Below are 20386 nucleotides of genomic sequence, written 5' to 3'. Positions count from 1 at the left end.
AGCTTTCTTAGGGGCTTTTCTGTGTGTTATTCATTGCAAAAAGTGCATTAGGCATTATCTCCTAATGTGAACTGTAGCTTTTGTAGCATAGGTTTAAACTGGCAGAGGGAGATGCAAACTAGATATTAGGAAAGGGATATTAACAGAGAGGGTGGTGAGACACTGGCACAGATTGCCCGAGGAGGTTGTGGCTTCTCTCTCTCTGGAGGTGTTCAAGGCCATGTTGGATGAGGCCAGGTTGCTACCTGTTCTAGTGGGATGTGTCCCTGCCTATGGCAGGGGTTGGAACTGGATGATCTTTGAGGTCCCTTCCAACCTAAACCATTCTGTGATTTTGTAGATGATGCATAAGGAAACACTAAGTGCACTTTCTGAGTAAAATCCTTCTATAAAACAGTCCCTTTCTGCAAGTGAAGCATTGCTATTTTTTATCACACAGACAACTTGAATAGATCCATGGGGCAGGCACAGGACCTTGTTTAAAAAAAAATGAAAACATTTACTGATAGAAAGATCCTGCTGAGGAATTTCTTTTCTTTCATTCTAAGTGGCTCAGTGTTAGCTGTCCTGCAGTCATCAACAAAGTACTGAAAGCAAAAGAATGTGCATGGGTTTACAAAACCTGGTCCAAGGTTGAACTAAACAGAGTGTATGTTGTGCAGCAGGTCCTCTCTAAGCACAGTGTTAGTGGCCATGTGCTTAATGCACCCTGAGGAGCAGATCCTGACATGTGCCTTGCAGTTTTGCCCTATGAGGAGCATAGGATTTCCACTAAGAGAAGGCAACGGTTCAGTTTTTTCCTGAGGGATCAAGTATTCTGCTAACCCTTCTGTGTAGACAGATGACCTGCTGGACCAGTCTGGGAGTTTGGATGACTTTCTTGTTGAAATGGTCCATGTTTAGCTTTTGCTTTTGCCTTGCTGTATCCTTTCATAGATTTATAAGTCGGCTGATGGGATTAAGTGGTTTGTCTCCTCTAATAGAAGATGATAAAAAGCTGCTGTAATCTCTGGTTACATTTTAAACTTGCAGAGCCTGCTCGCAGTGCATTTCCAGACTGCAAGGCAGTGTCCATTTGAGCAGAATTCTGTCATTAAAGACATACCATTTTCATCAAACAGCTCTGGCTTTATACATTGATTTGGTGCAGAGGAGTTGTTGGGATATTTTGATGGGTGCTTTTTTACTTTCATTTTTTTCTGCTCTAGGCATCCTCACTTTTGAGCTTTTATTTCTTGGCTCTGCCAGTTGGGTCTGTGCTGTGGAATGTAAAGATTAGAAATCTCTTCCATTTTATTTTCCTGTGAACATACCCTGTTTTAAAGGGAAATATTATTCCTTTGGGCATGATTTGAACCCACAGCTCAGTAACTAACTAGAATTGCTGCTAAAGCCCTGCTACAACAGAGAGTTGAGACTGAGAGGAGACCTTCTCTCTCTACAAGTCCCTGAAAGGAGGATGTAGTGAGGTGGCAGTTGGGCTCATCTTCCAAGTAACTAGTGACAGGACAAGAAGAAGTGGCCTCAAGTTGTGCAAGGGGAGGCTTAGGATGGCTATTAGAAAAGATTTCTTTACCCAAAGAGGTGTGATGTGTTGGAACTGGCTGCCCAGGAGGTGGTGGAGCCCACATCCCTGGAGGTGTTAAAAAACCACCCAGACGTGGCACTTTGGCAGATGGTTTAGTGGGGCATGGTGATGTTGGGCTGACAGTTAGACCTGGTGATCTTAGAGGTCTTTTCCAACCTTAACAATTCTGTGAGTGCAGTGCTTGGAGACCCAGTCCATTTAACAGGCTCCAGGCTGCCATTAAGAGCCTGTATGAGCAGAGCAGCTCACAGTGCCAAGACCTCTGCATCTCTGCCAGGAGCAATGGCTGGAATTTATCAAGGCTGAACAATATGAGGGAAGAACAGTTAATTTCAAGTTTAATATATACAGCAGGTCTGATTTTCATTGAAGTCAGATGAGTTATGGTGGCAAGAAGGAGCCCTCTATAGATTTTTGTCTTCATCAGCAATTTGGGAATACATCCAAAAATGTTTTGTTCTCCTGCCTGATGTGCTTCTTACTGAACCAGAATGGTATTTTCATTCTTCACACTATTTGCAAATAAAATTAGATACCTTATTGTATGGCCTCTTCATGATGACTTCTTTCTGAAACGTGCTGGCAGGAGTCCTCCGTGGTCTTTGCCAGCGAGAAGAATCTAGAAACAGAACACGTGCTTTTAAGTGTGCTACATTAACATCTGTAGCAGAGCTCAGTGCCAGGCTGTTCAGGTTTGGAGTTGTGGTTTATTTTAAGGTAAGGCATGGTTTTCACTTATGTTTTTGTTAGGGATTTTACACGTCTCTGTGTGAGCTCAGGCTTGTAAAGAAGGTAAGTCAGACTTTGCTTGCGCAGAGTACTGCCTGCGAGGGAGTTCTAATGGGTTTTAACTTGGTTTTCCTGCAAATCCTGCAGCAGTTGCGTGTAAAATCAATTTTTATCCCTAAGTACAAGGATCATGAAGCAGAAAATTTTGAAGTTAAGCCTCAGGTGGCTTTCTCTCCTTCTGTATTCAGTCACTCCTAGAAGGTACTAGGCGGTGCATTGTCTAGGCAGCGTTCGCTAGGACTCTCAGACCTAGTGGAGGGCAGATGCTTGGTTTCAGGCCAGTCTTTCCCTCCTCACAGTCATGCCATAGAGATGTTTCCTGAAGGCTGCACCTCAAACTGTAGTGCTCCTGCCCATGGCCAGCTTTCAAAAAGCCTGTGAGGAGAGTCTGCATGTGTGTGTTATGGAGAAAGGAGGAAGGAAAGCAGGCAGAAGAGGCTGTGTATGGGATGTGGGAGAAGACCGCATTCAATCACTATTGCATTGTAAAGACCAACATCGTAGTCAGCAGTGGGTCTTAAACCTCTAAGCAAGCCACCTTTGTTCAGTCTCTTCTTCCATCTCTGGCCTTTTGAGTCAAGTTTGAATTCATTATACCTGGTGCACACACTTACCCTTGGCTTTTTAATCCCTCTGCTCTTCTGCTTGATAGCTTGCCCTGGGTCTCTTGGTTTATGCTGTAGACACCAAATGAGTCTAAATTTTTCTCGTGTGAGTTACGCAGAAGGCAGGTAAAATGTGGGAGTAATGCAGGGCATCTAAACCTGGAGAGCATGGAAAAAAAGAGAAAAGTGAGCCAAATATGCATATATGCAAGGATATTTTTCTTCAAGTGATTTCTGTGCATTGCTGAAGTCTTGGTCAAGATGGAAGTTGAAAGGGATTCCACCTGTGTGGTTGGAGGCATTACCCTCCAGCCACAGGCTTTCATGCTCTTAGTGCAGCAGTTGCATGCTCAGTGCAGCTCTCAAACTGTGTGTCTGAACCTGCATGGTTTGGGCCAAGAAAGATGTTGGAACAAGTGGGAGTTGGAGGAATGTGCACCAGTGTTCACATACTGGTGTAGGGCACAGAATGCAAACTGAGCTGTGCACAGGAGCACACTGCAGTGGATGGAGGCAGCAAGAGCAGGGAGGTAATGCGTAACAGCAGGCAGGTGGGAGAAAGTGGTTGGAAGAAATGCTAGGAGCTGTCAGCTTGCACTTGGTCCCTTGCACTCTTTCCAGTAGCAGGAGGGGCATTTCTTCCCTACAGGCTGCTTCATTGCAGTGCCAGTCACCCAAGAACTTAGTTGTCCTCGTGGTCACCTGGTTACATCTTTCCCTGCTTCAGCAGTCCTCAGGAGAGCAGGGCACACCCTGGGAGGGCAGATATCCCTGACTGAGAAGAGCTGACTTTGGCATCTGATTCATGGTTTCCCCATTCAGTCCTTTCAGTTCTCTACCATACCTCCTTCACATATAAATGCAATTAGACTGGTCCTTGGGCAGGTCACAGATTAAAGTGGTTGAAGAGAGAAGTGGAGCTTTTATATTTGGTAACAACAGAAAGCGTGGAAGCTGTGATCCCTCGCTTGAACTAAGGCAAACTAAATAGAGAGCATCACTGCTGGAGGATCTAGCAAAGCCTTGTTATCAGAGCAGCATTTTGGGGGGAAAAACAAAACAAAACAAAGAAATCTGGAATTCTGTAACATTCCAGCCTTACCTCTTAACCTCCCAGCTAATAATACAAGAATGAAGCCTTCAGAGATGGCACTTGATTTTAGACAGAGTTATGGAGGAGAACATCAGAAAAGAAACAAAGCTGAGAGTCCATCAAAGCATCTTCTTTCCTACCAGTGTAAAAGTGGAACGATCAATGTCCACAATGCTTATGTCGATGTTCTGGCATAATCTCATTTATTACATTTTCAGGTTTAGGAAATAAAGATGCAGTTTGTGGCTGTTGCTTTACAGCTGCATGTTCTTACACAGGAAATCAAGGGAGAGCTGTAAAACGTTGCCCTCGATGGGGCCGCGCTCCGTTGCCAGCAGCCCGAAGTGTCCTGCACACGTGAATATACATACATTAAATGAAACAAGAACAAGATGTGATCTTACTGGGAAAGAATCCCTGCAATATCCCATAAGTTCCATTCCTTCCACAGAATATCCCAAAGCCTACCAACAAGCTGTCCAAACTCTGGAAACGTCGTTTCAGGCTGAAGGAGTGAGTTGCCCAGGCTGAGGAGCAAGCTGTGCTTGCCCTGTTGGCATTCTAGCCCATCACACTGGCTAAGTGCTCTATCAGAGATTAAAAGAAGGTCATGCTGCATTACCAACTGCTGCCTTTATTTTTAGGATTAGATAACTTTCCTCTTTTCTTCCTCCCACTGCTTCTCTTCTTATGTCCTAAGGGCAGATCCTTTCTCTTGGGTCAGGAATGTAATAAGGCAGGTTTTCCTCTCTCCAGGATATTGTGTCTGTCTTACTGTGTTTAAATTGCCACAGAAAGCTCTTCTGAGCAAAATACAGTGTTTTCTTTGTACAAGAGCCAGGGACTGAAGTATCCTTGGGGACATCTCTGTCTTTAGCATTTAAACATACAAATTGGGTATGTTTAACCTATTGATAGGCAGCGAAGACTACTATAGGATGCATTGCAAGAGAGCAAAAGGAGGAGGAGAAATAAAATACTCCTTTTTAACATGTGGGGATTGGGAACTTTTCTGCTGTTGTTGGTGCACAGAAATGCAAAAAAAAAAACTCAAAAAAACCTCAGGCTTCTATTTTCAGATGAAACAGAGAGGTTAGAAGAAAAGAGTCCCGTGGGGTTGTGTCCTTTGAATTAGAATACTCCTGTTTATTAATGATCCAGTTTCATCTTCAGACAACAGGAGTTCTCCAAACCCATAGATAAAACATAATTTGGTTTGCCTTGCCTTGGTGAAACAGCATTTGGGGCAGAAAGAGGACTCTTGCTCAGGTTTGTAATAAACTCCATGAAATGAAAATGTTCATTATTTGATATTAGTGTGACTGCTCTCAGTCTTTGCGTGTTCCTCACTTCTGAGCCCCCATGAGAGAGGAGCAGGCTCTTAGCACGTGCTGTGCTGACCCCAGGGCTTTAATAGGTTTTTAAATATGACTATAAACCCAGCTATCTCCTAGGGGTAGTTGTGCTGGCCCAGGACAGCTGTTGACCCCTGCTGTGTGTTGCAGTATCTGTGAAGGAGAACCTCAGTCTGCCCTTCACGTGGGAATGCTCCCTCAGATGCTGAGGTCGAACCAACCAGATTGACCCAAGCCCTTTGGACCGAGGCAGGTGAATAAACAGTTTCTGAGGCATTGAGGCATTGGAATTACGTAACAGCTTCCTAAGAGAAGTGATGGTCTGTTGCAGGGCAGAACATGATGAGAACCCCCTGCAACCTGCCACTTTTCTACTTTCTTACTGTTCCCATCCTCTCTTCCAGCTATTGGTTTCCATGCTGCCCTTCTCCTGTGCCTGTCATCCCCGTCCATCTACTTCCATAGTCTGTCTCAAGTTATAAATCATTACTTTTCAGTTGACTGGGGCTTCTAACGTTGATCCCTCCCATTCTTCATTGACTGCTATTGCCAGTTCTCAAGAGACAGAGATGGGAATCCAGAATGGCACAGTGATAAATGAGCTTCAAGCATGAATTCAGCTGGAGTGCTGACTGAGGCCTCATTTTTTTTTCCCCTGCAATTAAGTAGTAACAGTCCTGGACACAGAGTTCATCTATTAAGTTTGTAAAATAGTCTAAGTGATATTTCCTATTTTCCATATATTTCACTCCTTTTTTGTAATCACAGAACGGTAGGAGTTGGAAACTGTAATGATTTGGTTTTTCTTAGTGAGCAAAACCTTTTTAGTCACACTGGAGTTAGAAACATTTGCAGTACAAATTGTTTACCTCTTTTTAAGTGCTGTTAGTGCTTTCTCTCACATACCTGATTCATACCTGATTACTGAAATGTGGTGTGTCACTAGTCCTCATTTAGGTTTAAAGTTATGACCAAATCTAGGAGGGGAGGGGGATGGTGCTGGTGGTGGTTCCATTTGTTAACAGTGGAAAACTTGAAACACAAAGTATTGAGAGTGACTGACAAGATGAAACACGTTGAGGTGAGGAGAGCAATGTGCAGGCACAGGAATGGTGCATTCATCATCCAGGGAGGAAATTGCTGTGCAGTGCTTCTGAGATGCAGCCGATTTTGACCTGTGGACATTGCATTTCAGCAAAGGTGTCAAGACTGTCGAGGCGTCGACCTGCTTTGGGCCAGATCAGCAGACTGTATGAATTGTCACGTTGCTAATCAGTGCTAGCAGAGGTCTGTCACAGCAGCATTTCTCCATAAAGTATGCAGGACAGCCACAAGGAGGCTAAGAGAATGACAATAAATGCATCCAAAGGGAAGGAAGCAGGAGCTGAGATAGCAATCTGAGCGTCTCCACAGGCGTGTGCCTGTGTGGATGGGCAGAGTTCTTCAGCCACAGCTATAGCTTCAACTTGGCATTAGGAACTGCATCCAGCTTAAGCATTTGTGCCACCAGAAAGGTTTAAAGCAGCTTAAGTGCTTCTTCCTTCTCAGAAACTAAAAATGGCTTAAGTACTTATGCCACCCTAAGGACGTGAGGTCAAAAGCATACTCTTGGCTTGTGCAGCAGGGAGGAGTTGTTTAGCCTGGTTATGCCTTCAAATGATCTTTAGGAGGGAGAGGACAGATGAGATCCATACCTGTTTTCCAGCAGATGAGAGGAAATTAAAATGCACATGTTGTTGTAACAGAGTCACAGAGGTTAGCGAGGGACTCGATTGCAGTGATTGGAATGTGTCCAAAAAGCCTGCTGGGGATTTCACTTTCACTCCATGGAGATGCAGGGTTTTTTTCCTCCTCACAATGGGATTTCTATTGTCACAGAATATTTCCTGCCTCACTAGGCTCTCCTTTATATCCTGACTTCTTTACAAACTTTTTGTCTGTCCATCTTGCTGTGGATCATGGAGTTAATCTTTGTCGAGATGTTAATGAGGTGGCAGGGAGGCCTGCCTGATGTCATCTCTTAGTTGCCTAACTACCTAACATGGTAGAGAGCAGCCATGGATTGCATCCCTGGGGAGCAGGCAAGCATGGCTACTTGCTTAAGCACTGCCCTGTCACTTTTTCTGAATGCTGACACTCTTTTACAGTCACTCAGATATCTCAGGAAGTTGGGTGGGTCAAGAACATCAAAAGTATGCCCAGCACTCATGGACAAGTGAGTACTCTCACTGGGAATAAGAGACCTAAATACTTCCAGGCACGTGGGCTTTTGCCTTCCTGGGCCTTAAGTCTGCGCCTCTGCTCTGGCTGTATTTCCCAGGATTTGTTGTTAGGAGAGGTACAGTGATTAGATATGGGGTACTCAGATGCTTTGGTAGTGGCCTGCAGTCCAAAGGGAAGGAGAGATCCTACACCTAAGCAAGGACAGAGCAATTCGAATCCTGTCACACCACATCTGGTGAGCTTTGGTGTGCCTCACACAATTTTGGTCAAGAAGGTCAAAGTTGTAATAGAGTAGGTGAAGAGAAGGCACTGAGAGGACGACTAACACAGTCCTGCTAGTGGCAATGAGGAGGAGCATCAGAACAAAATGACAGACAGGACACAGGGACTTCCACACCTCAAAGCAGAGTAAGAGAGGGAATGAGGGCTTGGACATCCTAGAGAAGACCAAAAGGAACTATCCTGATTAGTCCAGGAAATGAAGGCAGAGAGGAGTGTGCTGTATGTCATTTAGTTGAGAGAGGGAGAGAAATAAACCTTGTGCAGAGAAGCAGAGCTGTTTAAGCTAAAGGATAGTGTTGGCATGAGAACAAATGAATATAAATTGTCTGTGAATAAATCAAAGCTAGAAATTAGTTGCTACCCAGCAGAGGAGTGAGTTCCTAGAAGAGCCTTCCACGGGGAGCAAAGGGAGCTCATCACCAGTGTACTCAAAAAGCGAAGCTTGCTGTGACTGGGATTATGTGTAGTGGGACTTGCTACCATAAGGGATGGGTCTGATGACCAGAAGTGCTCCTCCTGTTTCTAGCTGCATATGTGCTTAAGGATGAGTCCATATCCCCTGTGCAAAACACAAGTAAAAGTCTTCCCTGCAGGACTTAGAGGTTTGGGACAGTTAATCCCCTTCCAAGCCAGTCTCAGAGCCATCCACTCTGTTCCTGCAGGATCCAATCTCTGCACACATCCTCTCTGGACCCCATGGGCTCCCTGACTTCCTGGTGCAATAGGCATTCCAGTGCCATGCATCCTCATCTCTTATGCTGCTTCTTCTGTGTCACAAAAGCAGCAGCCCTGCTGGTTTGAGGGACTTCCTGTGGCCACATGGTACAAGGGAAGGTTTGTGATAGAAGATGTCCTAAAAGCTGCTTCTGCTTGTTGTCAGTGGTGAGAAGTTATTTGGCAACTGCTCTTACAGTTTTTAAATGCAGGGTGTGAAACTGTCAGTGTGTAATTGAAATTAAAACAGTTTTCAGCAGTGGTGATTTGCCTTCCCCTGTGCCACTGACTTAAAACATTATGCCAGTGCAGCATGGTCTCGTCCCAGTTTTCTCCTAACGTGCTGGGTACTTTGTCTGGGTTGGAAAGCAGAATCAGGAGATTGCTCCCAACGTTTTCTACTTTATCCACCAAATAACACTTAGCTTTCAGATGCAATCTCAGCAGCAGGTGACAATCATTCTTTTTCTGTTGTTCCTAACTCATTCCACCCGTGTGAAGAGGCTTTCCTCCTGCTGTTTGACTACTGTGAGAGCACGTTTGGCTTTTGTTTCTGTGTTGAATAGCTAATGGGTACCAAGCAGTCAGCTAGGAAAGGCTTAGATATGCCTTTCTTCAAAAACACAGGTGGAGGAGGGAAATGGAACACCAAGATTATTGCAGAGCCTACCTGCACCATCACCTCACTTCATCTGCTACAATATGCACAGCATGCATTGTTTATATGTCTCAGTTTAGCTGATGCCTTTTTTAATAGCACTTCTTGCCATGCAAGCTTCTATGCTCCCAGCATGCTGCAGGTTGTGCTCCCTGTTAGCTCTGGTTTTCAAGCTTCCCCAGAAGGCATGACAGGCCAAATTCAGCCTTGATTTCAGGCACAAGCCATGTGAGGAGCAGCTGAGGGAGCTGGGGTTGTTTAGCCTGGAGAAGAGGAGGCTCAGGGCAGACCTTTTCACTGTCTACAACTACCTGAAAGGAGGTCGTAGCCAGATGAGGGTTGGTCTCTTCTCCCAGTCAACCAGTGACAGAATGAGGGGACAGAGTCTGGAGCTGTGCCAGGGGAGGTCTAGGCTGGATGTTAGGAGGAAGTTGTTGCCAGATAGAGTGATTGGCATTGGAATGGGCTGCCCAGGGAGGTGGTGGAGTCGCTGTCCCTGGAAGTGTTTAAAAAGAGACTGGATGTGGCACTTGGTGCTACGGTTTAGTTGATTAGATGATGTTGAGTGATAGGTTGCACTTGATGAGCATAGAATCAGTCAGGGTTGGAAAGGACCGTATCAGGGATCATCTAGTTCCAACCCCCCTGCCATGGGCAGGGACACCCTACTCTACATCAGGCTGGCCAGAGCCTCATCCAGCCTGGCCTTAAACACCTCAGGGATGGGGCCTCAACCACCTCCCTGGGCAACCCGTTCCAGATCTTGAAAGTCTTTTCCAACATGATTAATTCTGTTAAGTTAGTGGGGTTTTTTTTGCTCTGGAATTGAAACCCACCTCAGAGCTTCCTTCTTCAAAGCCAGAGCACTCTGAGACCAAAATCAGTATTTAGGTCAGCCCCTTTCTTCATTTTGGAGCCAAATTATAATAGCAATATTTTTTGAAGAAAAAAGAAAATGAGGCAGGACAGACTGAGGTCTGGTAATGAGCACTGAAGTGGCATGAAAGTGACTGGGATTCTGTAAGTGACCCCTGTTTAGCAGCCTTTTGGAGCTGTGTGCAGTGGGAGATAGCTAACAGAATATGAGCTTTTAATGGGGGCTTTTTTTTTTTGGAGGGGGGGGTGTCAGGAATTCTTAATAACCCAGAGCTGGTGCTTCAGAGCCTTGTGTTAGCAAACCTGACACTAGGGAGTAATATCATTGGCTTTCACGTGCCTATTTACTGTAATAAGGATTACCAACCCAAGTAAAACTTGCAGGTTTGGGCCTACAGAATTAAAAGAAAAGCCTTTTCACAGCCTGAAACTGCATCAAAATTCAATTTCACCAGGAAAAAAAAAAATCCTTCTGATCTAGTCTCTGGAATGTGACATTTCATGGGTGTAATAAGGTTACAAACAGATTATAAATTGAAACCCCATAAATCCTTATTGTACTCTACCAAAGCTTCTGCTTTGCATAATACTCTTACTCCTGACTGTTCTTTGTTCTACAAGCTCAAAACTATTCATTCCCTCTCATAATAGAGACCAGGGAGCCAAAACCACCGTGCAGAATCCAAAGGTAATTATCTGAGTCAAAGAACCTGAATGCCAGGGTTCACAAACTTCTGCACTTTCCTAATTGCCGTTGTTTGCACAGGGAGCCCTCCCTCTTCATCCAGACGCGGTGTAAGTGTTGCACGTTGGTGCTGCCAGATGGTAATGAGAAAAACTCGCCGTGTGGATTTGGTGCCTGGTTTGTGTTTGCCTGTTTCTGCCTCTGTGTCCACAGCAGCTGACTGACCAGTTTCCAGCTCACAGCTTGGGCGAGTGAGGGTGTCTGAGCCTAGCCCTCTGGGGTCAGAATTACAAAGGCCGTGGATCTCCCTGCCTAAGAGCACTGCCAGTTTCTTCTGCTGGCCTCTTACTTGGGCTGCTTTAATGTCTACCAAGTGTCTTCTTCCAAACCAGCCTTCTGGTATTTGAGCACGTTTATAGGTCTGCAAAAATACCTCCCCTCTGCAAAAAGCAATTGAGCAGCTGAAGGAGTTGCCCGGATTAGCAGATGCTATCATGGGTTTCTTGCTTTATAGACTTCACCTGAAGGTGAGGAGCCTCACAAAGGTTGAATGAGAATGAGGTGGCTTTGCAAGAGAGCTTTCAGAGGCCCCTTGGGAGCATCAGAGCAATGAGGGAAAACAGCACAAAGAGAGGTTTGATTGTAGGAAGAACAAGGGTAGTAAGAAAGGAATGACAGGATAAGAGAACAAGGCAGACAAGTGTGGAGGGACACAGTTGTACAGTGACCTGTAGGTAATCACAAATGAAGTGACAGAGAGAGGTGAATGATCGAGTCACCATCCTGGGCAAGCTTTGTCAGCCACTGCAGTGATCCCAGGCTGGGGAGGGAGTTAGGAAGGGCATTTTATATCCATGAGAAAGGCCAGTTTTAGAGGATGCTCATGCTGATAAGGGCTAGAGGTCTGGAGGGCAAGGAGCAAGCTCATTTGCAGGGACAAAGAGAAAAAGTGTCCTATGGAGAATTTCTCTGAAAGAGCATCCTTGGTGCCTGAGTGTCTCCACAGCAGGAGGGAAAAGGAGGTGCTGTTCCACACTGATTGAAGTTTTTGTAGCAAATGCAAAGCCTGTGTCACACACTTAATTGTCATTTCCCTCTTGGCCTTGCAGGCACAACCAAATAACTCAGTCTGCCACTGTTTGCAGAAAGATCTGGCCAAGAATTAGTTTCAGTGCATGGAGTTTTGTGCTGTTTCAGTAAACAGAGGGCATTGCACTCTTCCAGTGCTGTTTTGCAGAGCAGGGCAGCAGCTGTACACTTGGGGTGCAGGCGTGTGTCCTAGGAATGGAGCATACATTCCTGCAGATTCCATGTTGCACATTGTCCAGCACATCTGCTCCCTTCAGGCTCTGGGTGCCCCATCACAACTTCTGAGCACCGGCAATAAAGTTTCAGAGGGAGGAAAAGAGCAGTTGTCTTCCATAGGCAGTGCACATCTGCTTGCCATGGTGATGCTGCCTAATTGTCAACACAAGTGGGTTTATTTGCTTTTCGGATTGTTTTCAGGACTTCATAAAAGAGGAGGATTACCTCCTTGGCGTTCTAGCATGAACTACCGAGTTTCTGTACGTCTGGTTTTCTTTGAGCTGCTTACAGAGCAGATGCAGATTGCAGGCCTGTTAGTGATCATATATAGGAGCTCTGGAAGGGCTTTGTCTGGTACCTGAATGGCAGCAGGCACATTCGCTGAGAAATGCAGCCATCTAGTGGCACAGCTCTGGAAAAAGGTCCAGCAACGGCAAACTGTCTCAGGCAGGGTTTCTCCAAATCCCGGGAATTCGAGCCTTGGGAAAGCCTTGACAGTCCAGCTGTTATTTTCTGAACCGTGCAAAGACATTCAGGCAGTTCAGCCTTGAGAAAACAAACCAGTCGTGAGGGTGAGCCTGATTCACAGAGTCACAGAAACATTCAGGTTGGAAAAGACCCTCAGGATCACCAAGTCCAACTGATAACACTACAAGGTTCACCCTAAACCATATCCTCAAGCACCACATCTAAATAACTTAAACATATCCAGGGTTGGTGACTCCAGCACCTCCCTGGGCAGCACGTTCCAATGCCTGACCACACTTGCTGGGAAAAAATGTTTCCTGATGTCCAGTCTAAACCTGCCCAGTTGTAGTTTGAGGCCATTCCCTCTTGTTCAATCACTCTTTACCTGTGAGAAGAGACCAGCACCAACCTCTCCACAAGGTCCTTTCAGGTAGCTGTAGACAGCAATGAAGTCTCTCCTCTTTTTCAAACTCAACATCTCCAGCTCCCTCAGTCACTCTTCATAAGATTTACTCTCCAGGCCCTTCCCCAGCTTCATTGCTGTGCACTGCACTTGCTCCAGCACCTCAACATCCCTCTTGTATTGAGGTGCCCAAAAGTGAACACAATACTCAAGGTGTGGCAAATTCATCTGGCTGGTTTTGCTCAGAAACACAACCATCAGGAATTAAATCTGTATTGAGATACCTTTTTTTGAACTGGATCTTAGTCAAGTGATCAGAGCAAGCTACGTTTCTGGAAGGGTGAAAGGTGCCCAGCCTCAGCCTGTGTCTAGCTCTGTTCACACAGATCATAGGATCATAGCATTACTACATTTGGTAAACACTTCTAAGATCGTTGAGTCCAGTCATCAGCCCAAGACCCCAGTGCCCCTAAATGTGTTGTAGCCAGGTGGGGTTGGTCTCTTCTCCCAGACAACCAGCAACAGAACAAGGGGACACAGTCTGAAGTTGTGCTGGGGGAAGTATAGGCTGGATGTTAGGAGGAAGTTCTTCACAGAGAGAGGGACTGGCATTGGAATGGGCTGCCCAGGGAGGTGGTAGAGTCACCGTCCCTGGAGGTGTTCAAGAGAACACTGGCTGAGGCACTTAGTGTCATGGTCTGGTTGAGTGGATAGGGCTGGGGGATAGGTTGGACTGGATGATCTTGGAGGTCTCTTCCAACTTGGTTGATTCTGTGATTCTATGATTTTTCTCACACCTCCAGGGGCGGTGACTCCACCACCTCCCTGGGCAGCCTGTTCCAATGCCTGGCCACACTTGCAGTAAAGAAACTTTTCCTGATACCCAGTCTAGTCCTCCCTGGTGCAGCTTGAGGTCATTTCCTCTCATCCTAGATGACTCAGGTCCAGGGCAGGTGCTGCTTCCAGGACTCCGAGGAAGAGCCGTCCTTGGCAATGGCGAAAGCTGTCTTGATGGATACTTTGGTGCTTCGGAATTCTTTGTCACTGCAGTGTTTTGTTTCCTCTGCCACAACCTGTACACTAACAAATGCATTTATCAAAAGAAAACATAGGTAGCAGAGAGTGAGATAGAAAATTGGACAGAAATTTGGTGTAGCAGTTCTCTTGGTTTTTCAGGTTGGAGTACATGGTTTTAAAGGCTTTGTAAACCTTGTTTATATTGAGTGGTGCTTCAGGGAGGGTTCCCTGCTCCAATAAAATATTAGTCATGCAAGTGGTGCTGCGCTTGAGACTGTCCAGGGTCCATTCAACAGTCAGCATCCTTGAGACCTGATCTAAAGCCTCTCGATGTCAAGAGAAGCAAAGTCATGGACTTCCAGTGAGATCTGTAATTTGAGCCCCACGACTGCCTCGGAGCACAGATGATCTTTTTTTACCTCTGGGTCCTGGTTCACGCTTGAGCCTCTGGTGCTGTTCAGTACCAAGTCAGAGCAGGGCTGAGGAGGAAGCTGTGTTTCTGTTAAGCTGTATCTCTCTTCTGCCCAAACAGCATATAAACAACGACCACATACACGGCGAGAAGAAGGAGTTCGTGTGCCGCTGGCTGGACTGTTCGCGGGAGCAGAAACCATTCAAAGCCCAGTATATGCTGGTGGTCCACATGAGGAGACATACAGGGGAAAAGCCACACAAATGCACTGTGAGTAAAGGGGGCAGAGCTCCAGGCTGGGGCAAGGCAGCTGGGGCTGTGTCTGCAACAGAGTGATGCAGATGCTGCATTCCCTGATCTCTTGTCCGTCAGATGTTTGTTGGAGAAGAGACTGTCATGTCTGCTTTATCATCCACCTCACCCAGACAACAGGAGCTTTAGGAGAGGGGATTCACTGGGAAATCTGGCCCATTTCTTCAAAGGCAGGGTGCAAAGAAGGCCCAGAAGGTTTCATTTGCTTAATTATTGCAAATCCAACAAACCAGAAAATAAATCACACTGGCTAAGGTTATGAAATTCCTTGGGAAATTTCTGAATGTCTCTTAGCTGTCACTGTTTCCTGATGGTCAGAAAACTAAAGTTAACCCAGGCTTGCTTCTTTGCTGCAGTTTGAAGGTTGTACAAAGGCCTACTCCAGACTAGAAAACTTGAAAACGCACTTGCGCTCTCACACTGGAGAGAAACCATACGTGTGTGAACACGAAGGCTGCAACAAAGCTTTCTCCAACGCCTCCGACAGGGCCAAGCACCAAAACAGGACTCATTCCAACGAGGTAAGCAAGCACAGCTTCAAAAACATAGCCATAGAATTCCCCCTCAGCAGTTGGAGAAGTATCTTGCAGAGGAGAGGCACAGATACTATCAGCAACCTGGAAGGAATGTAAGGTCTGAATAGCTTCTGCCAGCACAATCACATGTCCAGGTGCTGCAAGTCATTTTATTTGGTGTAAGAGGTTTGAAGGATGGGTCTGATGGCAGTGCGTGCAGTAAGCAAGGATGGATCCTGGGGGCACTGGTAGATAGTAGCTGAAGATGAGGCAGCAGTGTGCCCAGGTGGGCAGGAGAGCCAATGGCATCCTGGCCTGGATCAGGAACAGTTGCCAGTAAGACAAGGGAGGTTATTCTGCCCCTGGACTCAACACTGGTCAGGCCACACCTTGAGTGCTGTGTCCAGTTCTGGGCCACTCAATTCAAGAGAGATATTGAGATGCTGGAACGTGCCCAGAGAAGGGCAACAAAGCTGGTGAGGGACCTAGAACACAGCCCTGTGAGGAGAGGCTGAAGGAACTGGGAGTGTGCAGCCTAGAGGAGGCTCAGGGCTGCCCTTATTGCCGTCTACAACTACCTGAAGGGAGGCTGTAGCCAGGTGGGGTTGGTCTCTTCTGCCAGGCAACCAGCAACAGAACAAAGAGACACAGTCTCAAGTTGTGCCAGAGGACGTCTAGGATGGACGTTAGGAGGAAGTTCTTCACAGAGTGACTGGCATTGGAATGGGCTGCCCAGGGAGGTGGTGGAGTCACCATCCCTAGAGGTGTTGAAGAAAAGCCTGGCTGAGGCACTTAGTGCCATGGTCTGGTTGATAGGCTAGGGCTGGGTGCTAGATTGGGTGGATGATCGTTGAGGTCTCTTCCACCCTGCTTGATTCTATGATTCTATTATTTCTCTGGAAAGCTGGGACCGTTTTTCTCTCTCTGAGAGTCTAGTCCAAGGCCCAGAGTGTGTCCTCTCGGCTAGGTCGGTGGTGACACCTGGTGGTGCCTAGCTGGAGCTCCCCCTATATGGAGTAGCTGTTTTGACTATGGAGAAGTTTCCAGGGTTTGGAAAATTTGGGTTACCCTGTAAGTTTCGAATTAAGCCTTTTCCTTCTTCTCTGGGTTAACTGTCTCTTGCCCTCCTGATGCAGTGGAGGGAAGCATATTTTTCTGAAGCAAATCAGCTGTGACAGAGACCTCTCAGACTTGCAGTATGGCACCTCTTTATTGCTGTGTGTTTCCTGTTACTGCTGCCCTCTCATTCAGGAATCACACTGTCTTCATGCCATGTCCTTGTTTTATTGCCCTATTTTGGGTTACACATCATCTCAATGTCACATCTGGGAGCCCAGTCTCTCCTCCTTGACTTGTCCCTAAACTCCTTTACTTTTAGCCTAAATCTGGAAGTCCTGGAAGGGCAGTACTGTGTCATGTGGAAACCAGAGCAGCTGCATCCATTTCCAGCAGTCTTGTATCCTTCTCTAGCTGTCTGTCACATCTGTCGCAGGCTAGGGCTGGAAAAGACCTTTGAGATCATCGAGTCCAGCTATCACCCAGCACCTTCTAATTAACTAAACCATGGTACTAAATGCCTCATCCAGTCTCCTTTTAAACACCTCCAGGGATGGTGACTCCTACAGGCAGCCTATTCCAATGCAGTCACTCTTTCTGTGAAGAACTTCTTCCTAAACTAAACCTTCCTAACCTAAAACTTCTTCCAGCTTATACCTGCCCTGGTGCAGTTTGAGACTGTCCTCTTGTTCTGTCTCTGCTTTCCTGGGAGAAGAGATCAGCCCCCATCTGGCTACAACCTCCTTTCAGGTAGACAGCAATAAGGCCTCTCCTGAGCCTCCTCTTCTCCAGGCTGAACAACCCCAGCTCCCTCAGCCTTGCACACTAGAAGAGAGCTACCTAACTCTTGATTTCCACAGCATCTTGAAAAAGCTTGCCTCACTAGCTCAGCATCAACTTGAAATTGCTCATGATTGATGTTTTTGTGCCTTTTCAAGTCAGTGGGAGGTTTCTTTCTGCTGACATCATTGGAAGCAGGCTCAACCCCTAGATAACCATGAAGAAGCTACATCTGTCAAAAGCTCCACAGTACTGTGTGTAAGCAGACAACCCCTTTGAGGAACTCTGCATGTGGGTCTCTTTTTTTCTTGAGGGCTAGTACAAGACTTTAAAATAGTAGTTTCTTGGAAACAAATCAGTAATAAAAGTGAGTGACTGATACTTTGTTTTGTTTACAAAGTTGTTTATGGAGAGCTCAGCTTTACCTTCTAGCCCTCTGAGAATGAAAGAACAAAGCCTTTGTTAAACTATAAGACAGGAGATTTACTTTATTCTCCTTTCTTTAATGAAGTAGAGAAGTTGAGAGAAAAGGGGAGTGGGCTTTCACAAAACGATTAGCTATGCTAGTAGCACCAGTATGTATATTGCTGCAATGTGGAAGTGCTTGTGGTGCCACATCCTGTGCTTTGACATTACACTGGTGAGCTGGAGGAGCCAGGAAAAAGCTCCTGTCTGAACGGATGTCCCAAAACATTCTGAAGGGGTTGTCTGCCTCTGAATGTTGAGGAGCAGGTACTAGGTGTACTAGAAACAGGACATCAGGCCTCTGAGAGCCTTGGACAGGATAGACAATTACACCAATCTTCATAAACTGCTATGGCTTTGCTGACTCTTCTGCTATGCTGAGTCCAGCTGTGCTGGTTCATATCACGAGGTGCTCTGTAAACTGTGCACCTTCAAAACCAAGGGGAATTAACAGGTGGACTAGGAACAGTGACTGTAGAGGCCATACCTTAGAGAACAGATGCTGTAAGGTGAGCCGTGCTCAGAGGAGCTCCTCAGGAGTCGCAGGTGGTGTGGCACCTACCGTAAGCCTTCTCCCTGTCTCGGCAGAAGCCCTACGTGTGCAAGATCCCCGGCTGCACAAAGCGCTACACGGACCCCAGCTCCCTGCGCAAGCACGTGAAGACCGTGCACGGCCCGGAGGCACACGTCACCAAGAAGCAGCGCGGAGACATCCACCCCAGGCCGCCGCCACCCAGAGACCCAGGCAGCCACCCTCAGACCCGGTCACCAGGCCATCAGACTCAGGGTGCTATTGGTGAGCAGAAGGACCTCAGCAACACTACCTCAAAGCGTGAAGAATGCCTCCAAGTGAAAGCAGTCAAAGCAGAGAAACCAATGGTATGCAATACACCGTGCCGCTCCCTTTGGCCTTTTCCTTCTTGCAGCCAGATAATGCCTCCTGCGTGGAATCCTCAAGCATGCAAACTCCAGCTCACAAGATGAGGTTTTGTGAGATTTTCCTTTTCATTTACATTGTAAAATGTTTTGAAAGCCTAAGAAAAAGGAAAAAACAGGATTACATTTAGTCTGTGCAATGTGCAGCAAGTGCAGTGCTGGCAGCCTGAGAAATAGCAAGCCTGTGCACTGCACATGCAGTCTGTGCAATGTGCAGCAAGTGCAGTGCTGGCAGCCTGAGAAGTAGCAAGCCTGTGCACATGCAGTCTGTGCAATGTGCAGCAAGTGCAGTGCTGGCAGCCTGAGAAGTAGCAAGCCTGTGCACTGCACATGCAGTCTGTGCACTGTGCAGCAAGTGCAGTGTTGGCAGCCTAAGAAATAGCAAGCCTGTGCACATGCAGTCTGTGCAATGTGCAGCAAGTGCAGTGCAGTGCTGGCAGCTCTCACAATTGTTTCATTGCATTAAAAATGTTAGTTTCCATTTTCAAAAAGGCATTTTTGAGTGGAGAGGGTCCAGTGGAGAGCTGCAAGGATGATTAGGGGACTGGAGCACAGCCTTATGAGGAGAGCCTGAGGCACATGGTGCCTTTTAATCAGGAGAAAAGAAGACTAAGAGGGGATTTAATAAATGTTTATAAACACCTGAGGGCTGGTCAGGAGTGGGGGACAGGCTCTGCTCACTTGATCCCTCTGACAGGACAAGGAGCAATGGGTGTAAGTCACAGCAAAAGAGGTTCTGCCTCAACACAAGGGGAAACTTCTTTACTGTAAGGGTCACAGAGCACTGGAACAGGCTCCCCAGAAAGGTTGTGGAGTCTCCTTGCCTGGAGATTTTCAAGGCCTGTCTGGATGCATTCCTCTGCAATCTGAGCTAGATTGTATGGTCCTGCTTTGGCAGGGGGATTGGACTCAATGATCAACTTGGGTCCCTTCCAACCCCTAGTATCCTATGATCCTGTGATTTTTCTTCTACTCCTCTAGTTACAGAAGTTAGAAAAAAGTGAATCCTGCAGAATACAAAACCTCCAAATCCAAAAGCCTAAAAATTGTGGTAGGGATGGTGGTAGTTTTTGGGAGAACCTGGGGAATCTGTCAGGTTTTAAGCTTGTCAGGTCATGGTTCATACTGAAGCAGCATAAATCAGCTTTTCTTTTAAACAGCAGGAGATATTTTGCTAACCCTTGATCTCTGTTGTGCTGATCTGATACTTACCTGAGCAGGTTAACCTAATCCCAATTAAACTAAACTTAGCTGAAATAAAAGTCTCTGCAGGTCTTTTCACTGTTTTACCTTAGTGTACTGCATTAAACCAATGGAGCCTTGAACAGTGAAAGGACCTCATTCCATTTCTGATGTGCTGTTTTAGGTAAAGAAGTTCTTCTTTCAGTTGCCTGCATTCCATGTGCCAACCATCCTCTCGCCACAAGGGTTAAAACTAGCAAAAGCAGTGGCTCCATCCTCTCCCCTATCTGAGTCTGTGATTCATCTGGACCCAACCCTTGGGGACTACAATTATGAGCCCTCCAAATTCTACTCATACTGTTAATCATGCAGCAATTGCTTGTTGAAATACAAGTTACTGTTATGTTGTGCCTAAGGCTTATTCCCAAGATGTGGAGTATTAATCCTGAGTTCATAACCTTCCAAGAGCCCAGAGCTAACTCCTGATGAAGTCTCAAGGAGATTCTTTGTTGCCTTTGGTGATAATCACAGCAGAGTTCAGTGCCACAACCTCCATTTCCTTCTTGCCTAGCTAGGTGAAGCTGCCATTATTGAGGCACATTGAACATAGATGTTTTTAACATTAATAAAGTTTGCAGGGAAGGGGTTTTAATGCTCATTGCTTATG

At 46.3% G+C, this 20386-nt stretch overlaps 1 protein-coding gene across 7 annotated transcripts in view; it reads left to right on the top strand.

Moving 5' to 3' along the window:
- The window catches only part of GLI3 (GLI family zinc finger 3), a 257010-nt gene that overhangs the window by 228196 nt on the left and 8428 nt on the right, over window positions 1-20386 (top strand). For all 7 annotated transcript variants that reach the window (XM_064169911.1, XM_064169912.1, XM_064169907.1 and 4 more), the window contains 3 exons: window positions 14594-14743; window positions 15142-15306; window positions 18190-18480. In XM_064169911.1, coding sequence (XP_064025981.1) covers window positions 14594-14743; window positions 15142-15306; window positions 18190-18480 — 606 coding nt within the window. The remainder of the gene's footprint in view (window positions 1-14593; window positions 14744-15141; window positions 15307-18189; window positions 18481-20386) is intronic.

Source organism: Pogoniulus pusillus, chromosome 32 (assembly GCF_015220805.1).
Source record: "Pogoniulus pusillus isolate bPogPus1 chromosome 32, bPogPus1.pri, whole genome shotgun sequence".
Classification (NCBI taxonomy): domain Eukaryota; kingdom Metazoa; phylum Chordata; class Aves; order Piciformes; family Lybiidae; genus Pogoniulus; species Pogoniulus pusillus.
This window is presented reverse-complemented; position numbering and strand designations above follow the sequence as displayed.